The sequence below is a fragment of the Nipponia nippon genome, unplaced genomic scaffold (assembly GCF_047370975.1).
Source record: "Nipponia nippon isolate SJK-2023a ecotype South Korea unplaced genomic scaffold, ASM4737097v1 scaffold_11, whole genome shotgun sequence".
Taxonomy (NCBI): Eukaryota; Metazoa; Chordata; class Aves; order Pelecaniformes; family Threskiornithidae; genus Nipponia; species Nipponia nippon.
Genome location: NW_028262302.1, coordinates 23960823 through 23981087, shown reverse-complemented (window position 1 = coordinate 23981087; position 20265 = coordinate 23960823). Strand labels below are relative to the sequence as shown.

At 39.2% G+C, this 20265-nt stretch overlaps 1 protein-coding gene and 1 long non-coding RNA gene across 2 annotated transcripts in view; one reads left to right on the top strand and one right to left on the bottom strand.

Annotated features, from left to right (window-relative positions):
• Positions 1-19199, top strand: part of LOC148056883 (uncharacterized) — a 28492-nt gene extending 9293 nt beyond the window's left edge. The window contains exon 4 of the long non-coding RNA XR_015702370.1: positions 18097-19199. This is a non-coding gene — a long non-coding RNA (uncharacterized LOC148056883). The remainder of the gene's footprint in view (positions 1-18096) is intronic.
• Positions 1527-20174, bottom strand: SGPP1 (sphingosine-1-phosphate phosphatase 1). The gene is made up of 3 exons (XM_009462216.2): positions 19221-20174; positions 7064-7153; positions 1527-5739 (listed from the first exon to the last, which is right to left on the bottom strand). The coding sequence occupies exons 1-3, from the start codon at positions 19836-19838 to the stop codon at positions 5188-5190; spliced, it is 1260 nt and encodes a 419-aa protein (XP_009460491.2). The 5' UTR covers positions 19839-20174; the 3' UTR covers positions 1527-5187.
• Positions 20175-20265: the final 91 nt, after the last annotated feature.

The following is a 20265-nucleotide window of genomic DNA, read 5'->3' as shown; positions in this document are numbered from 1 at the left end:
AACACACAATATATTATATCTATATTGTACTACAGATTTCATATAAATCAAGTATAGGCCAAATTTTGGCATAATTTTTAAGTGCATTAAGTTTAATACAAAATCCCCTTCAGACTTTGCTCTTACTTTTCAGGTTACTAGCTCCTGAACTGATCCTTTTCAGTTATGATACTTTAGACATCTACAGTTGTCTTAATATCGCATTTCCATTTCAGGAATATCACCCTTGTCTTACATTACACCTTCTAACAAAAGTAAAGTTGTGGGAAAACCTTAGCGACTAATTTAGTCAAAGTTTAGTGACTAATAAAATTCTCCAAGTTGATAGGACTTTTTATTTACATTTACTGGTCAATATCTTTAGGGTATTATTCTCCTACGTACCCTCTCTTCTTTGATCCTACAGGAACGTTACTAATTAGACACTGCAAGCACATATTGCTTTGCTTCGTTTTGCTAAGTGGACTCTTACCAACACGCAAAATATTTCTGGCACAGAACAGAGTGCAAAGAAATTTTTTTAATGCATAGTTAAATTTGCTTCAACTCCAGCATGTGATAGTCGCTTTTTAGAGAACACCTAAAGAGCTATATCCTCTCTGCCACATGATATCTCATTTTGTTTCCAAATTATTATTCAACGAGACTTCCTCCCACAAAAAAGTCAAAAGTTTCCTCAAAGTCATTTGTAGAATATAGCAGTAAATTGCATAACCTAGAAACATTCTACATTAGATCAGAAAAACACCCAAGAATCAATTACAGTGAGTCACGATACCCCAAGAAATCAATTCTCCTGTCATCATTTTATCTACTGACATTATTCTGGGATCTCATCATTCAGCACACTTATGGTACAGAGGGGAAAGCATCAATTAAGTCTTGCAAATGTACAGCCAGTTCCAGCTCCTAAGAAACAGCTTCCAAGTTAAGCCCTTTAAAAGTCTTGTAAAAACCGGGCTAAGTATGATTTTAACAAGAACAATCTTGCAGACCTCAAAAGCAAGGATATTACATGTACGCCTTAGAAGGTAAGTCACTTCACACACACTGGTGCCTGTACGCATGTCAGAGCATGGACACGACCTTCAGGGTTCATTCTCAATGTAATGTGGAAGGAACTAGGTGCAGAACTCCCAGTAAAGTTAACAGGAGTTAGACCAATGTCCCTTCATACCATTGAACTATTAAATATCTTATGTATTGTTAGTGAAAAATCTCAATTTTGTATTGAGAAAGCAAATACGGAAATAGAAACAACTTTTAGCACAACAGATGTATTTACTTACAGCATGCAAGGTTTGTTTTTATGTATTTGAGCAGCTAACAGCCACTAACAGCCCTTAAGTATTTACAAGTTCAAAGTTACAATCTTCACATGAGTAGCAATTGCTTACAAAACATTCAGGACACTCCCCGGGAAATAAGCAAGAAATGGAGTAAAAAATACTGAAAGCAGTAATAAAAAATAGTAGCAAAGGAAAATATAATAGCTTTTAAAATCCAGACAATTTAACACTGTTCTGGTAAAAAAAAAAAAAAAAGAGCCACATATCACATTTGGAGATGCCATTTTAAAAGAAATGCATCTTTCTGATTTTTTCAGGAGAAAAGGTGTACATAAGCTTAAAAAAATTCAAGTAAATGAACAAAATACAACTCCCTCTGGCTTGCCAATTTACCTTAAAATAGCTTCACCTCCTCCTTCCTGTCCCCAAATTTGCAAGGCAAGTGGTAAGGCAAATGTGACCAGAGGCTGAAGAGCTTCACAGGTGATCGCACAGGAGAAAGAGGCTTCAACCCCAGTTCATGGTATGGGAAGAAAAAGTAATAGCTTTTTTATAAACATGAAACGTTTTTCAAAATAATAGATTCTAAACCTTACCCAAGATGCAATGCATACGTTAGTTCTCATTGAGGGCCAGGTCAGAAAAAATCCTGCTCCTATGTTTAAGACTAATTTGAGTCTCTTCAGCCTCTTGGAAAACAGAATTTTGTGCCAAATTACACTCTTATGTGACTGTTAGTTTGAGGTTTTATTTCTTACAGTAATAAAATAAGACAAATTTAACTCGTAGCTTTTTTGGAATAACTGTGTATTTATATCTGCTTCTATACAGTAGTAGTATTTCTCTCTTTAGGACTATGCAACCTGGAACTGAGGAAGTTCACTAGCAGTGATATATGAATATGTTTTTTTTACCACTTCATGAAAGGTTTCAAGCGTATTGTCCTTCTGAAAAGACATTTAACTACCTTTTAAAGCTATGTTAAATTTATTTATAAATAATTTGGTACCAGCTGATGCTCATGCTAGAAACATTTTTCATGTTCAACTCTAGGAATAGCTTAGGGCAAAGAAAGTGCTCCAGTTTTACCTGCTGTTTTGTTATGCCTGATTTGAAGGAATCTTAACTTATTATTAAACCCAAATATACTAAAATACAAATATTTAAGTTGGCTTTTTAAATTTTTGCATTTCTGTGATTCTTTATTCTGTAACAGTATTCATATTGCATGATATTTTGTGCTAAACTGCCCTCTTGAGCCTAGCCCCTTATAAAACATGAAAATAGAATAGTAAAACTTTTTTCATGTAAACTTCAGTAAGGTAGTTGCAGTCTTAGAGATGGGGTTGTAAAGGTGCTGTATAAACATTCTGATACACATTTCCTGTGTACTAGACTATGTGGTACATGGAATATGACATTTTGAAGTTACCCAATGTAATGTATAAAAATATAAAATATATATTTATGAGTAACAGTAGAATAAACTACAGTGCAATTTTCCTTAGCCTGTTGAAAGCTCTACCTGCATACGATTTTTCACCCTTTCTAGATCTTCCACAGTAGATTTTATTTTCCATTAATAGCACAGAGCAAGCACAGCCAGAAAAGACAGCTTTAAGATCACTCTTATGCTGTGAACTCGAAGTTCCTAGAATTCAACTATATACCTTAAAAAATTAGATTTGCTCACTTCTGTGCTAGAATTTAAACATTTTTTCGCTATAAACTGTAAAGCTAGGATATTTAAGAAGAATATGCCCTAAATTTCAGAGAAAGTTATCCTATTCTTTTCACCAGTCCTCAGAGTAATTAAACATAATTGGAACTACATCACTTGCTGAGGGCTCTAAGCGTAAGGCATTTTGTGTACATTCCCTCCAGGTATTTATTTGATGACTATCTTAGTGTGCAAAGTCAAACCAGTGGAAACCCCTCGCTCAAAACCTTGGAAACTGATTTACCTTTTACTGCACATTCAGCATTAAACTGCAAAGGAAGAACAGACAGAAAAATCAAATCCAGAAATATGCACTGAAACCAGCTAACCATTTTCTACTAGGTAAAGTCTTTTCAACGACAGAAGTTGTTTAACACACTACCAGTTCCGAATACATCCGTTTGAATACATTCATAGCGGTGCATTCTGAATGCACTGAAGAAATGCATCAGAAAAGTTAGCTTTTCACATCATCTAATGTCAACGTACCATAACTTTGACTGCTTTGAGGAAAGAGATATGAAGTTAATTTTGTTAATTTACATATTAACAGTTTGGAGATACGAGCTCCGGTACAAAAAACCTTCCAATTCCAAATAGTGTTTACAAAACAATGTAAGCTTTGTATTCTATCTAATGACTATATTTCCCAACCAAATTATGTTTTTCCTGAAAAAAAATGTACAAACTACATAAATCATGTCTGGCCAGACAATAAGACAGCTCTTGCTGCAATATGAAAGTTCCTGACATGGAAAGAACAGATTAGACAACGCATTAACATAGACAAAATGAAACGCAAAAAAGAGGCACATGAAATTACAGTTGCGGGGTCATATTCTACTCATCATTGGGAAAGGGATCATGAAAAGCTGAAAAGTGCATAATAATTCAGTAAAATTTAGATATGCACAAACCGTTTATGCATTGACCATACTGTCCTGACTGCTCACAACCTGCCTATCAGAATGATTAAAAATTCGATTATATTGTCTTATAGCTATCTAAATTGGGTAAAAGTGATTATCACCTTTAAATATAGTATGTTAATGCATAAAAATACATATTTTTTTTCTAGAATAAGGATTATATTTTCTAAGCAAGTATCTAAAAACAATGGTCCTTCTAAATTAGTTTGGAGTAATAAATGAAGCCCATTTCTTTGCAGAATGGGTGTGTTTATTGTTTGTATGTCTAGATAATTAATTTTGAGTATCTGTCCACAGTATAAACGATCTCCAGAAAAATATATCCTCTTCCAGTAACTTGCAATACACATTAAAAATACTTACAAAAGGGATTATTGTCCATTTACAACATCTTGAGCTTAAGGACACGATTCTCGGATCATTTCATTTATGCAATTTTGATCAGGCAATATTCCGGTTAACTTGAACCATGCCAGCAATGTGGACAATCTAACATTTAAAAATATATGCCTAATTATGTAGGATTTTAAATAAAATTAGGCATTTTTACATCACAGTATATATGGCATTTCTTAATTTAGCAACAGAAAGGCACAGTTATTAAACCATAAAATACAGTACCTGAATCACGTATACTCTAGTGATATCTACCAATGCCAATCCAGACATCTTACTCTGCACAAGGGGCTAAAGAAAACGGCTTCTGTTTGTTTTGGTTTTTTTTTTAGAAAAAAAAAAATCAACCTCATTACAAGTTTGGTCCATTAGAAACGCCTATTAGCTGAAACATATTGAAGCAGTACTTCAGGAAGAAATAGCGGAAAGCAAATTTAGCAGTCTATGGTCCAACAGCTTGAATAAATTACTATGAAATGGCAGACAGATCATGAATGGAGCTTTCTGATTAGCTGTCAGACACACCTGTTAAAATGTCAATGTATACAGGTACAGTATGACAAACATTCCAGATACATTCATTGCATCACACACACACACGGACTTTGTTACAGCAATAAGTCTAGACATAGCATTTATAGAGTTCAGCACTTCTTGTGGATGATAGTTGACTTCTGGCCCCATACCATACCCAAAGATGTGCAAAGTTCTTTAAATGCTTTGCCTGCTATGTATTGCTGTTAAAGTGAAGACCCTGCTAAAGCCAAGCTCACTGGCCTCCCCTTAGCAAACTAGTGCACCTCTTCAAAAAGCACCTAGCTCTGTTCTCCCTATTTAAAGTGATAAAACTGCATCAAGAAAGACCAATAAAATGGAAGAGGCAAGGAACAATAAACATGAGGGAGAACCCAACCATTCCATATGTAATATAGCGATAGGGAAGCTCAACTTCCATGCGTTGTCTTGCTTTCCGTACATCGTCATGTGGTATGCGAAATATTTTACATGCCAGTGGAATAGTGGCTTTTTTCATCGCTACTTTTGTTAACAACAGAACTATTACTCCAATCAACAACCGCAATATGGCTTTTCCAAACACAGTCACAGTGAGAGAGGAAAGAGATAAAGGTAACGTATCGGGAGGAGGATCGAGCTGTAGACCCATTATGTGGTTAACATGAGAGCCACAGGCTACTCCAGCACCACAGCCCAGTATCTGAGCTGTGTCTCCTCGTGATGTGCTCCAGGTGTCTAGAGTAAAAGAGAAGATGCCCAGGGCTAAATGGAGACTGATGATAATTAAAGGTGCATATTTGTAAGTTAAGTTGAAGTTATCAATCAGGTCCACAACTGGATGGAAGACAACCAAGATGAGAATAGCATACAGAAATCCCGCAATAACATCCTGTTGAAGAGAGAGAGAAAGATATGGTTTCAGTTTAACAACTATTTTAAAAATAATTTAAGTTACATTAGCATGGAGACAAGCCTAGTTGCTCTGTTGCTAAAAGCAACTTGGGGATTCCCATCTTTTCTCATTTACTGTACAAGATTAAATCTTTTTTCATGTTAAAGATAAGGTAAGGAATTGCATTTGATCACCTATTAATAGGACATCTGCATCATGATCAGATCATGAATGAAGCTATGATCAAATGAAGTTGTAGACCTACCTGTCTGCTGGCTACAATGGTCCTTGCCCAGGACTGGGGCATTCCAGCCTACAGTCAGCACAAAACTAGCCCAACTAAGTTAGTTCTGCCAACTTTGTTTGCTGGAACAGCTCAACACTGGATCCAAGCGCCTGGGTGCCAACACAGAGGCACGCTGGCAGCAACAGCGGGTAAGGCAGTTGAGGACCACTGCAGCTAGGCAGTAGAGAAGCTTAGACTTTCCACTCCAGCTTCAGAATTAACAGTACTGCAAGAATGGAGAACTGTTTCCAACTACTAAAGGAGAGGAAGAGGTAACTTCTGTGGCTTCATACTTGATTTTCAGTTTTATTGTTGTTTTTAAAATGTCTTTTCTTAATTAAAAGGTTACTCTAGTTGTTTTTATGTTTATCATTACATTTCAGTTACCATCGATTATTCACTCAGTTGCACAGAAGTATCTGCAACTTTAGTCACCTTTAGTTGTTAAGAAGGAATTTGTTGAAAGCTTTTTAGAAATCCAAGCACTAGAAACTGGATCACCTTCATTCACATGCTTATCAACTTCTCCATATAAGCCAGGAGGCGGGACTTTTGTCAGCAGTATTTGTATTGCTCCATCTTCAATGAGTCATTTTTATTCACTTCCACTAGTTAAATGCTTGATAAAAGCTAATACAATTGACTGATACCAAAGTCATACTTGCTTATTTCAGAAGCAGTAGCTGAGTAGCTGACACGGAACCCGAGTGGACATTAACAGTCACAATCTCATCCTGCAAAATTATTTCTACTCTATAGAGGAAAAGTTAGTCTATGCTTTAGTGCAGTCAGCAATTTCTGCACTAAAGCCGCTATTAAACATCAGCTAAGTCTCTGAGTTTATGAAAGAAGAATATAAATTAACAGAAGTTTGACATCCACTTTTAGCTATTGTATCCATTTCTCTGCTGAAGAAATATAAGTATTGTGTTCCTATATGGTAGGACATTCTAAAAAAAAAAAAAATTATACACAATTACCACCCTGTAAAAACTTAAACCATTAAAATAAAAGTTTAGCAGATTATTTTCTTACCAAAATTGAATGCATTCCCATATAAATTCGACTACAGCAAACCAAAGAACACCAGCAGAATGCAAGGATCAATCCAAACATAAGGGGATACTGGTAGGGAAAAAATTGAGAGATTGTATTAGAATTTGGAAAGAAAAAATTAAAAAAAAGTCACTCTAAGAATGCTATAATTAATTCCAATTAATGCATCTTATGCTTACACTTTTCCTTGCCGTAGCCTACCCAAGCCTATTAGACCACCTCAAGTAAGTTCACTTTCCATAAAGTCAAAACATTGCTAAGTAACTTTTTCAGCTTTTTCCTTGTCCTCTTTCTTTGCATTCAGGATATATGAATTTCAGGGCGTTGGTCTTATCTTTCCAGACAAAGCACTACGAAGTTAATAGATCTTTGTAGCAGTTAGTTTTGCCATGTTACGATATCCTAAATTGGCAATATGGGCAGAGACAAGCCTTGTGTTATGAACTGTGGAACGGTTTTACACTGGGTGAAGCAGCTACGTAATATACTAGTATTATACTAGTATTGTTAACAATTATCCAGGCAGAATCTAGTAGCTTCACCTTTCTCCTGAAAAGGAAGAACTCAAAATAATTTACAAATAAACTCAATTCCCTACACACTGTTTTAGAGTTTCTGCAATCCTTGACTCAGTCGCTAAGTATCAGTATCAAACTCCTAGAATAGTAATCTTTTTTGTTCTCCAGAAACCCATATACATTTCCTACTCCAATCCACATTTATTAAACAAAAAACATCAAATAATTATTTCCAATTACTTCCATCTTCTGGTAGAAGATTTTTTTATTAATAAGGACTGTTTACCAGGAACAAACAAAATACTTTGTTTTAGTAAGCACATATCAACATGTTGAGAAACTTAGTATTTTAGCTTTTTTAGGTTTTGGATAAAAGTATGCTAATTCACATCTTACAGCACAGTAAGAAATACTTTCCCCACTACCATATTGCAAAACGTTGTACAAGACAGGATAGCGCTTCCTTTTTTCAGTGAAAAAGAATTACTAGTTCTATAAAAGAAGCAGTCACAAGACAAAATGGCATGTTTCCAAAATTGCTTCACTTCCTACATGAAAACAATAATCAACATTTTCAATATAAACAGGCAGTCCAGATGTACTTGAATCTCAGAATACAAACTAAGAATAAAAGTTGTATGTCCTCTGTGAAGGCCACTGAACAGATTGACAAGCTTCTAAATCAGTCTTTCAGTGAAAGGTTTGAGAAAAGATTATCAGTCTTCTGCATTATTCCAACGTTCTTTGAATTCTCAGCTCCAGGACCATGTTAACATGACAAACCTAACAAAATTTTCTCAAACCAACAGAAAATCGGGAAGCTTACGTTTTACATAAGAAACAGATTTCACATTAAAATAAATTCTAAATGCCCAGCTCACAGTTGTGTTACATCTAGTTTAAACTCTAATTCCCGTAGCAACTTTTGTCTTTGTTTCTACTACCTTCATCTACAAATTGTACCTAAACAAAATTATGTACTTAATGATTCATTTCTAACTGAAATGAAGGAACAAATTCAGTTTTCTGCCTTTCAAAATTATGCTAATACTGGGCAATACACCGGTAACTAGGTCGTGTTCAGGACATGATTGCAGAATTATCAGATGCTGACATTGTTGTAGCAGCCACAAAAGTAATCCTCGCACCCTGTGCTGCACGCCACCAGAATACACTACAAGTGTAGCCCCATCACTAATCCCCATTACACCTCTACCATCATTTCCTTCGATCTCAGGGCGGAAGTAATGCTGCCTGCAGCAGAAGACACGCAAGCCATGCGGTTTCCCTGCTGAGTGCCACTCCACTCTTCCCCCAGAGGGCTCCCAGAGCAGAAATGCTGTATATACAGGGATAGGCATACCCTATATCCTCTGAAGTAGAGAGGAGCTTCTAGCACCTCTTTACACGCTCTGCAAGAAGAAAGCCTGGGAAGACAGACTTCTTGTTTGTCAGAGACTAGCAAGGGAAGATTTACTACCTCCAGAAGCAATGCGAACCTCTTGACCAGAAAATTCAATAGCATCACAATTACTTGGTGGTAGAACGAGCTTGCATGTGTTCATGCACATGTCCAAAGTTTCACACGGTTTTGCCCATCACTTGATACCCTATGTCCGTTCTTGTTTCCTGGCACACATCTTTTGTGCTTTCAGGCTCCAAACAGGGGTAAGGCTTTTCTTTAATAAAGATTTTTCCTGCGTTTCTGAAATACCTGACAGAAAGAGAAGCTGGAGCTTTAGCAGGAAGACCAATGATGTTCCAGGCTCAGCAGGGTACAGCAGCTAATGATACCGTGCGTAAGAAGCTGGGATTGTGGGGGAGAAGAGGTTAGAGCAGTTGCACAGCAAGACCCTAAGAATAAGGAATATGAAGGAAAAAGTGTATGTGAGGAGTCTTGTTTTAAGAGTCCTGGGCAGGTCGTTGTAAACAGCAGGGAGAGTAGGATAAATTCTGGAAATGAAAAGAAATGCTTGCTCTTAGTGAGGAACTCTCAAGGTAGGGGTGTTTGGGGAAGAAAAACTTTGTCACAAACTCCAATTTTGAAAAAGATTTTGGAGATATTTGGCTCTGTCATATCTCACTCTAATTCTGTTTTTAATAATATTGAGAATAGATACGCATTAAAACATCTGAAAAACTGACTAGCTTCGTTCCTCTGTAGCAAAGCTTCTGTTTCCAAGAGCTCAAACACTTCCCTATTGTGTCCCCAGTAAAAAGCCAATGATACATTTAACCCCGATTCATATATTCTTAAGTAACAAAGAATTTTTAACTTAAACCTAGACAAATTATTCTTACTGAAACAGCTTTAGCATGACCTATCCACAAATGTGTCTGCAGTATTAGGCACATGCTGATTTATGGTATCTTTAATGCATGGTAGTAGTAATCACAGAAGTCCTAAACCTAGTTTCTTTCCACCCAAGAGAGCTTATTCACTACACTGTACATAGCTGTACTGCATCCAGTCCACTATAAAAAAGCAGAAGATTGAAACAATTAGAAGAATTTCCTCCGGAATAATATTCCACACTACACCAGTTAAGTCAATTTTTGTGATTAGTTCCCACACAGAGCATTCTCCTCTATGCTGCCACCTTTATGTAACCAGCACACTTGGACAACTGTCAGTTGATCTCAACTGATAGTTCTTTTACTGACTGATAAGGATGCTTCAAACGTAAAGACACCTTTATGCTTAAGGTACAGAAATAAAATTTGACCTAAGAAGGTTTTAACCTTCGTCTGTCCTGGTTTCTTCCAGTATTATATCCACCCCTCCCTGCATTGCCCACATAACCAATCTGATGTTCTTCCTACAAGCCCAGAACCCACCTGTGGCGCAGCATGAAGCTGTACGTACCCTTAGGGGCTCCACAGTTCACTGGCCTCCTTAGACACTAGCAGAAACCAAGCAGAAGCACCCCCCTACTTCAACACAAATAACCCACAATACCCTGCCTCCTCCTTGGCCTGTTTTCACTCATCCCTTTGAAAAGCAGCCACTGCATTCAAGAATTCCTAGAACACCGAACTGGTAGCACCTGCTTAAAATCTGCCCTGAGGTGATAAGGCAACCACATATTTCATCCTCACATGTAGGGATAAGTGTACAAGGTGACTAAAGGAGAATATAAACACTCCCACACACCTTGTAGCTCAGCAAGACGACTGCTCAGCAGCATGCCGAGTCATAACACCAACAGGGGACATCACCTTGATCCTTATAAAAAAGCTGATGCCATGAATTTACTTCCAAATCATTGAAAATAATGCAATATTGAGGTACTAGCAAGCATTTTCTGAATGTTGCTTCATCTAGAAAATGACTGCCTGTACATATTTTGCATATATGCATTGGTTATACCACGGTTAGAAGTATCTGTAACCTCCCACTGCCTAGGCATATGAAATTCCCCAAAATACAGAAACATCTTCTATTAGTATAGTGCCTTAAGAGTATTAACATTTCTTATCAGCCCTGCTTTACAATAAATAGTAGATTTCACAAAGCTTCTCTCCAAATCGCAAATGAATCTTCAAAGGAAAAAAAACAAAACAAACAGCTTTTACTATGTTTTCTACTTAAAAGAGGCACATTTTATTAAAGATTAATGTGAAAACTTTAATATAAACTAATCTCAAGGGTTCATGGAAGAAAGCCATAAGCACTTGTTTTTTGGATGTTTGCTTGGGTTTCTTATTTTGGAAAACGCTGCATTCACAAATTTGAAAATTAGCGGTTCTCAATTACCTTTGAGTTATACAACTATACAGAAAAGATCTAAAAGTTTATATAGACACCCTGACAGTCTTTACTTAAATGAAAGATATTAAAGCAAGACTGCTCAATTCCAGCAATTTTAGTCCCATGGTTCCTCGCATGCCAAATCAGACCTACAGAGGCACAAAGGACAAAAGATCACAAGTTCACTTCTACCCTCTTCCCCAATTCATTGCTAAAAAACAGGTTTTATTCTCTCAGCTTGTTCCTTCTGATAACAGAATTGACGTATCTTCATTTTGACCATACTATGTATATCCTCAGAAACACATTATGCCTCCATAGCTACCATGCCACCTCAACAACTTTGAGTATGGGGAGTATTTATTGAACTGCATATGGCTTTCTTTTTTCTAAATTAAAAAAAACAAACTTGCAATTTGAAAATCATAACCTTACACAAAAATAAAGACACTTGCATAGTACTCAATCTGAACTTCAAAATCACGTTGACTCAAAACCAACATTAACCTGGCATTTTTCTCCTTGAGAAAAGTACCCCACCTTCCATATTAGATCAAATCACTGATATCCAGCTTGCACAAATATTTTTCCGAAGGCCAGAATAAAACTTTGGTAATATGCATAAGCATGTAGTACAAATACAGTATTAGAAGGTGAAGTGGAGGCAGATGGAACTGACAGCAAGGCAGAGACTGGAGACAGAGACAAATGCAACATATAGATTAAAAAGAGACCTTTGTTGATACTTTGGCTTTTAAATGTTTGAATGAACATTTCTTTGAAGGCATCCTATCCATTAAGAAAAGTGTCCCAGTCTTGATGTATATGACTAAGGGACAGATCACCAAGCATATTATTTTAAAAAAAAAAAAGGAGGAGGATAAAAAAGGTTAATTGATTTCTTAAATTCACATATTAAGTTAAAGAAAAAGCTAGGAATAAAGCTGATTGAGTAGACTACTCATCTTCTCTCAGGCCTCAATTTTGTTACCATATCCAGAATCTTGTTTTAATCAATTAAACTGAATTAAATTGGTAATATTTGGAAAGTAGCAGTGAAACTACTCCTAGTAAGTCCTTGAGAATTTTATGCCCTACATTTTTCATGGGAAATTCCCATTTTATTCAATTACATCCTCCGAAATGGGCTTGCAAGCTTCTGACTGGATCACATCGAAAACACTTCCCTCAAGTGCCTATCCTCCTCCCTCCCCTTAATCTGACTTTTTGCCAAGAGTCTTAATAACATAACCATTGTTTAAAAATGCTCATAAGGAAACAATCTGTCCTAAAAGCTTTGACCTAGGTCAGAAGATTCCTTCTTTCATAATGGAACATTCTTAAAACACACTCTAGACACTCATTTCTTTACTTTTTAAAAGCACATTCTACACTGGGGAAATTTCCAGCATCCACAAAGGGTTCCAAACTAATTTTCTAATATTTTCAGTGTTCTACAATATTACTCAATGATCTTTTTTTAATCATATGATAACTCAGAAGTTCAGCTTGAGTTTGAGACAATTACTTTGGGACGGAGTTCACTGAAAGAATCCAAGCAGCACTTGCAGCATCATGCGTTTCATAAGATATTTGGGCTATGTATTGGCCATAGTCATATGAAAAGCTGTACTCAATGTTTACAAGAATGACTCCAAGACACTGGTTGGCCAGATGAGTACAGAAAGCACAGCATATAAATGATTTTTCTGGAAGGAGCAGAAGGGAGAAGACAATGGTTAAAAAGGAAAGACCACTTATGAGTCATTTTAGGAAAAATAAACAGACAAAAACTGTCTTTTCAAAAGAGGCCAAGGGGTAAATAACACTGGTTAAGCTACATTTATCAATTATCTCCTTCTTTCTTCCACTGACCAACCTTAACATCAAAAAGCATAAGAACCCCTTCTTTAAATGCCAAGATAAAGATTTCAGTGCCAGTCTTGCAGGGAGTTAAAAGGTTTAATTTTCTGCTACACATCATCTGAAAAGAAAGAGTTACAAGAGGAATTAGAGCCTGTTACTTCTTTTCCTTGCAGTCATTAATAATAAAAAAAAAATCCCTCCCTGAACACACCCAGCAAGAATCACCTACAGCTTACTATGCTTATGCCCCCAACACTTAAAAAATAGTTTTTCTGCCAACTGAAGTTTTCTCAGGTTTAATCAACACACCCTATTTGAAAATATGAAGAGTGCTTTACATGTGTACAGTCCATTAAGAAAAAAAAAAAATTGCTTGAGAAGTAAAGCATTTCCTTTGAATCCTTTCTTCATCAAAAACTCTGCATCTAACCTTACGGCATTTGCTTTTACATATTCCCCCCAAGATCCTTTACATTAAAGATTTGCTTACACAAAACTGAAAAATACATTTCATGCCAATGAACACAGTTTAATAGGACAGGCTGCTGCATAACTCTAGCAGAGATTCCCCAACGGGATTTCTAAGAACTGGCTATGCTCTTTTCAAACTTTTAAGAGTGTCTGTACCAAACAGGCCACACAACTTTTTCCAGCTTCCTTTACAAATAAACTACAGGCATTAATATGGCCCACAAAAGAAGACTTTACAACTCAAATACACAAGACAAGGCCAGTGGTGCTGACCCTTCAAATTCCCATCTCTCTTCCTCATGAGCTCTTCATTGTGTGGGCAGTTCTGGGTTTTCAGATCGCCCCTTCAGCTACGCTTCTCGTGTCAGACAAGTTTTTGTTTGATTGTTTATTTTAAGAAACACATGTAAGAAAACCAGTTAGACAAGCACACATCTCTTTTCCTAAGTTTCTTTGCAACTTTTTAGTATTTCAGCCAAAATCCATTTGGGCTTCTTTCAGAGATGAGGCATCTCTTTCTGAAAGGAGTCCGTACTTGGTCTTATACATAGACTTCGTATGTAAGAGATGGTCTCCTATGCGTAGCTTCCAGTTTTAGGATTACATCAATCTTACTGATAATGCTAGCCTTTCAACAAGGACAGACACTTAAAACTAGGATTTGCCCACTCCCTGTAAAATTCTCACTATAGCAGTGTTGCGATTAGACTATTCATCCAACCCCGAACACCAATTATTCCCCATTCCCCGTGGGGATCTGAGAGAAGTTAGCCTTCTGAAATGAAAGAGCAGGCAGACAATTCCAGAGGTAATTTTTAGTAGCGGTCAATCAGAATCACAGAATAATGCAGACCTCTCTGAAACCCCAATACAGATCCAGTCAAGCTCATCTCATTGATTAGATTCATCAGCTTTGGTTGATAAAAGTAATGGTGCGGATGGAAGATTTCCAGAAGGGTGTTTGACACAGTACCACATGACATTCTTACACAATTGGTACTACGGAGAGTCAGGAGAGCACAAAGTAAATGAAAACTGAAAAATATTTTTAGGTGTATCAGTGAAATAAACCATTACAGAATAAATACACTCTACTGTGGGTTTAGCAGTAGTGCTTATTAAGGTCACCATTATCATCAGTGGTGTGGAAAGACGGTCGCTGACGAAAGGATTTGCATATAAAACATTGGCAGACAAGTACATAGGGAGGACAATGCTGTCATATTTAGTGATCTAAACTGCTTCAGAAAATAAGCACATTCAAACAACGTTGGTTAATGTAGTTACAGAGGCCAGCTACTCATCAATCAAGGCTCTGGGCTCCTGCTGAATATCAACTTAACGAAGTTCGTTCAGTGGCCTCCAGGGAGAGTCAGCAGCTCCTGACTCAGCTCATTAATGCAGAGCTCAGGAAGGAGTGCGAACCCATCACTTCCTAATCCAGACAACGACTGCCAGCGCCAGGCTGAATCCTGGAGGAACTCTGGGAGAAAAGCATATTTTCTGTCTCCCTGACTGACTGGTTTCCCCGCCCCCCAAAATAAAACAGCAGGGTTATGACACATTCAGGTACCGTCCTAACTCAAGCACCATTTCTAATAAAATTGGTGTTGATATCTATTTGAAATCAGCAGTTCAAAGTAATCAAATAAAATACAAAAAAGACTTTTTCCAGTAGTCTCAGCCTGAGGCCTTTGGAGATTTTGTAGATAACTAGCAGTTCACACTCTCTCTTCCTCCCCATTCAGGACACTATATAAGCCAGCCCGGCTCAAACTGTCAATATTTCAAAGAAAGCATGTTTTCCCCAATGTGATAAAGGTATACTTTTTGCTACATCATATCAAGATCTATAACCTCACTGCCTTTTAAGTGTTTGTCCTCCTCTTTCAGGGTATCAGAGCTTCAAAGATGGAAAGAAATACATCAACATCTATAACACTCCTAAATTCTCATGAGCTTTTGGCGTGAGCCTTGTATTTCAAGGTTACTGAAGTATCTTTGAAACACGTGGTTTTCCCTGCTGAGATTTAACAATATTAAATAAATCAATATATAAAGATTATGCCAGTGGAATCAAAAGTTTCAGGCAAGCTCTCATAACACAAGGATAAATAGAAAAGTTATATTCCACAATGTGCAGAACAGTTAGGTATTATGAAAATTATCTTACCATATAAGTTGTTTCTGTCTGAAAGCTATGATGTTTGTCACAACCATCTTTAAAAGATATCATCTCTGAAAATATTTTACTTAAACAATTGCATTTATAAGGAAGTATTTTTGTTTTACTGCATATAGTCAAAAATCCTTTTGAATACCACGCGAAAGGAAAATAATTATAACAGGATTACCGATAGGCATTGAAAACTAGGAAAGCACAAGCTTAATTCAACAGGTTAAAAGAAAACCTACTGGAATTAAAAAAAATATTTGGTTTTAAATGGACAATTTGGGCCATACCTAGAAAAATAAGAGCAGATTTGCTCTGTTCTCTATGTTGTTCAAGGGAAAGACTCAGATTGTCTTTGTTTGATAGAGAAGAACTATGACACAATACTAGGAAGTCATAGCCCAATGAAAGCAAACTCCAAATAAGCTATACAGGAAAGTGATTCCCTTCTCACTGGAGTAACCTCTTTTAGAGCAAGAGTGGCTTTCTGTGGTTTAGTATAAACTTCAAAGTGACAAACTCAATTAAAGTTACCTGTATTCCAGAATAAAAGTCCCTGCAGAGGGTTATAGCTGTTTGTGCTTAAATTCACTCAGCCTTGCTCCACTATGATTTTTCTGAAGAAACAACCCTAAGATGCGAACTCATCATGATCAGGGTCTGTGTAATACTTGCTTACACTGAATATATAGAAAGACTGTACCCTAACATTTGCCAACAAGTTTAAATCTAACTATCTGTATCTACTGATAAATACAGAATCATAGAATGTCCCGAGTTGGAAGGGACCCACAAGGATCATCGAGTCCAACTCCTGTCCCTGCATAGGACAACCCCAAAATTCACACCATATGTCTGAGGGCGTTGTCCAAATGCTTCTTGAATATTGTCAGGCTTGGCGCCGTGACTACCTCCCGGGGCAGCCTGTTCCAGCGCTCCACCACCCTCTGGGTGAAGAACCCTTTCCTAATGTCCAACCTAAACCTCCCCGGCATATCATCCTGCCGTTCCCTCGGGTCCTATCATTGGTCACCAGGGAGAAGAGATCAGCGCCTGCCCCTCCTCTTCCCCTTTTGAGGAAGCTGTAGAAGGTGATGAGGTCTTCCCTCAATCTCCTCTTCTCCAGGCTGAACAGACCAAGTGACTTCAGCTGCTCCTCCCCCAGAACATATGTATAACTTGATAAAAAAAAATCAGAGTTATTACAAGCTCCTTTATCGTTAATAGCTTTCCAAGAAGTTCTGAGGTCAGTCTTTTTTAACCCCATCTATTTTCAGAAAAGCATGATGAAAAGTTGTCATATAGTTTCTCCTCCCTTTCAAAGCAAGTAAAATATGGAGTACAGCAGAAGCCTTAGATGAAAGCTTAACTCTCTTTAGAGGTGAATCAAAAGATATTCAGAATGCCATAGGTTAACTTCTGATTAATATTTGGAAATAATTTTAAAGTCAGAAGGTTTGTTTTTGTTTTTTTTTTAAATGAACGTTTTGAAATGGTAGAAGTTGGTTTCAGAGAGGTCTGTTGTTCATACTCATTTCACAGGAAAAAGGAATTAAAATGAAGACTCAAACACTTTGCTTCCTCATTTCTTACGTGTGGTTCTAAGTGAATAATAACAAGGCTGAATGTTTATGATTTCTTAATATGCATTCATTATAAATATGTTTAAGTCAATTAGCACAGTATTTCACAGAGTGTGTTTGCAGGGTTGGCAAACCGAAGATTGAACTTGGTTCACTGGCAAAAATACCATTTCACACATTGTCAGTTTGCTGGTTCTATAAAAGCAATCAAGCTGGGTTCTCCTTTGTGCTACATGACATCAGTCTGTGCAAAGCTAATCGACTGATACTACTAACTGAGGTTTCCCACATGCAAAGAAAGAGAAATCCAGTTCATTCTTCAACATCAGCCCCACACATTTAACAAGTAATAATTAAATATTCAGATTGCAGTCAGTCATTAAAAAAACCAAAAACCCAACAATTTTAAGATTAAGCATCTCAGTGACAGAACTCCAAATATTTATTTCAAACACCCATAAAACATGACGTCATCTGATGCCTGCACACCTCTAGCAGAGTGATACTTCACATTTTCCTAGCAAAGGATATGAATCCCCAAGAGCTTTCTTCTGGGCACGCTGCATCACCTTGCAGAAGTAGATACATAAACTTTGGTTAAAGAGAGGCCAAACACAATCACTAACCTTCAACTATTTCTTTCCTTTCAGGCACCCATACTATATGCTGAGATAATGCCACGAAGTGTCACACTATGACAGCAGACAATTGTTGATTGTTAACAGCAACTGGTTCGGCCCCTGCATAAAGCTTAAAAAGAGAGTCCCCTCTACCAAGATGACATACATCTGACAAAACAGGGAGGTATTATAGCAAGAATTTGTAAACATTAACAACTTAAGAGTAGACTTATTGTGTAACTTTTTGAACATTACACACAGAGCCCTCAAAACCCTACACTGAACATGTTGCCTGGGAAAGCCTTCTCCCTCATTTACTACTGAAATTGGTGCAGTGATTTAGTGTGCTGAATACGTGTTGTGCTTTCTTTGGAGTTCTTACTGTTGCCCATACTACTAATGGCAAGCGCCGAAGCACTTGCAACAGAGCCTGTGTAAACCCGAGGAACAGTGTTATTTCAACTTAATCTACTGACCCAAAGTGCAACAGGCAGATCTTAAGATTTTGCTGAATGAAGGTGCTGAAAGATCAGAGCTTATCACTTCCTGCTTATTATTAGCACATTAAGGGTTGTAAGACCAGCTGAAAGGATATGTACTCCTCAAAACAGAAATAATAATTTCCAGTTTATGGGTAATAAAACTGAAAGACAGCGTTAAAGAAAAAGCTAAAGCTACAAACTGACTCAAACTACAAAGTGACTCAAAGCAAAGAAGGATCAGCAAAAAGCCCTTTAGTTGCTGGCTCTCCACCAAATTCTCACTCAGTAAAACAGAATGCCTGTAAAAATATCAGATGCCCATGCAAACTTTGTGCAAAGCACTCACCCTACAAGAAATAAGTTGAAAAAAAAACCTCACAAGAACAAAACACACATTGTTAAAGCAGACGTTTAATGTGTACTTGGCTAACCATTCATAAAGTCAGCAGTACTTCCACTCAGAATTATTAGAGCAGTTCTTGTTACCTGAGCACTCGCTTGGATCATAGAAAAATAAAAAACAAAAAAAAGGGGGGGGGGCGAGGAAGAAAGGCACGAATTTCATATGCTACTCAAACTCAGCCCCTCTCTCCCCTCAAAACAAATCAAGTCTGTCACAGCCGTCCACCCCGGAGCCGGAAAGCAGATGAAGGACAAGGAGGGGAGCGTTACCTGCCAGCGGCCGTAGCTGAGCAGCAGGAGGGCCAGGGGGATGGCGGTGCCCGACATGGCGTGGGTGGAGGGCATGCTGTACTCGGAGTTGTAGAAGACCTCCAGCTTCACCACGGGCGGGGAGGCAGGCCGCGGCCAGCGGATGACATCCTTGGTGCACTGCCCCAGGTACATCACCCACACCCAGATGATGATGAGCCTCCGGCCCAGCCAGGCGTCCAAGTTCCAGATGCAGAAAGGGAAGAAGAGGATGTAGAAGAGCTCGTTGCCCAGCTCCGTGCCCAGGCTGAACAGATAGTAGAGGAAGCGGCTGCGGGTGGAGAACTCCTGGCTGCTGTCCTCCTCCGTGAGGGAGTTGCGGCGCGGCCTCCTCCTCCACCGCTGCGGGGGGCCCGCCCCGCCGGGCACGGTCCCGTTCCCGGCGGGATGCCCCTGCTCTCCCGCCCGCTCCGCGGCCGGGGGGCCGCCGTTAACTACCGGCCCCCGGCCCCCGGCTCGCTGCTCCGCGTCGGCCCAGCCCGAAGGCCCCTCCACCCCGCAGAGCCGCTGGAAGGCGGCTACTTTCCGCGGGTCCTGCAGGTGGGCGGCCAGCCGGGCCAGGCGCCGGCAGAGAGCCATGGCGGGAGGACGAGGCCGCCCGCGGCGGGGGGCGGGCTGAGGGCGGCGAGGCGCTGCCCGGGGCCGGCGGGCGGGGAGCTGAGGGGGCTTCGCCTGAGGGGCGGTGGAAGGGACGGGGGCTCCCGTGCGCGCCGCGGGGAGGGGAACCGTTCCCTGAGGAGAAACCCGCTGAAGGGCGAGGCGTCGCAGAGCGACGGACACCGCCCGGCTCGGGCCGCCGCCCTCGCCTCAGCTCGGCTCGGCTCCCCGCCGCTCCGGCTCCGGCCCCCGCTCCGCCCGGCGCCCGGCCGCCCGCCCGCTCCCTCTCTCTCCCCGCCTCACGCGCGCGCGCGCGCATCCGCCACCGCCCCTCGCCGTCACCGCCCCGCCGCGCCTGCGCACAGCCCCCGCTCGCACGGGCGGGGACCTCCCGCGAAACCTCCTGGCG

Excerpts from the sequence above, each read along its gene's own strand:
- SGPP1 (XM_009462216.2), bottom strand. The coding sequence starts at position 19,838 with ATGGCTCTCTGCCGGCGCCTGGCCCGGCTGGCCGCCCACCTGCAGGAC. Across the intron at positions 7,154-19,220 it reads TCAGCTACGGCCGCTGGCAG|TATCCCCTTATGTTTGGATT; the intron begins GTAACGCTCCCC and ends TTTCCCTACCAG. Across the intron at positions 5,740-7,063 it reads TGGGAATGCATTCAATTTTG|GATGTTATTGCGGGATTTCT; the intron begins GTAAGAAAATAA and ends TCTCTTCAACAG.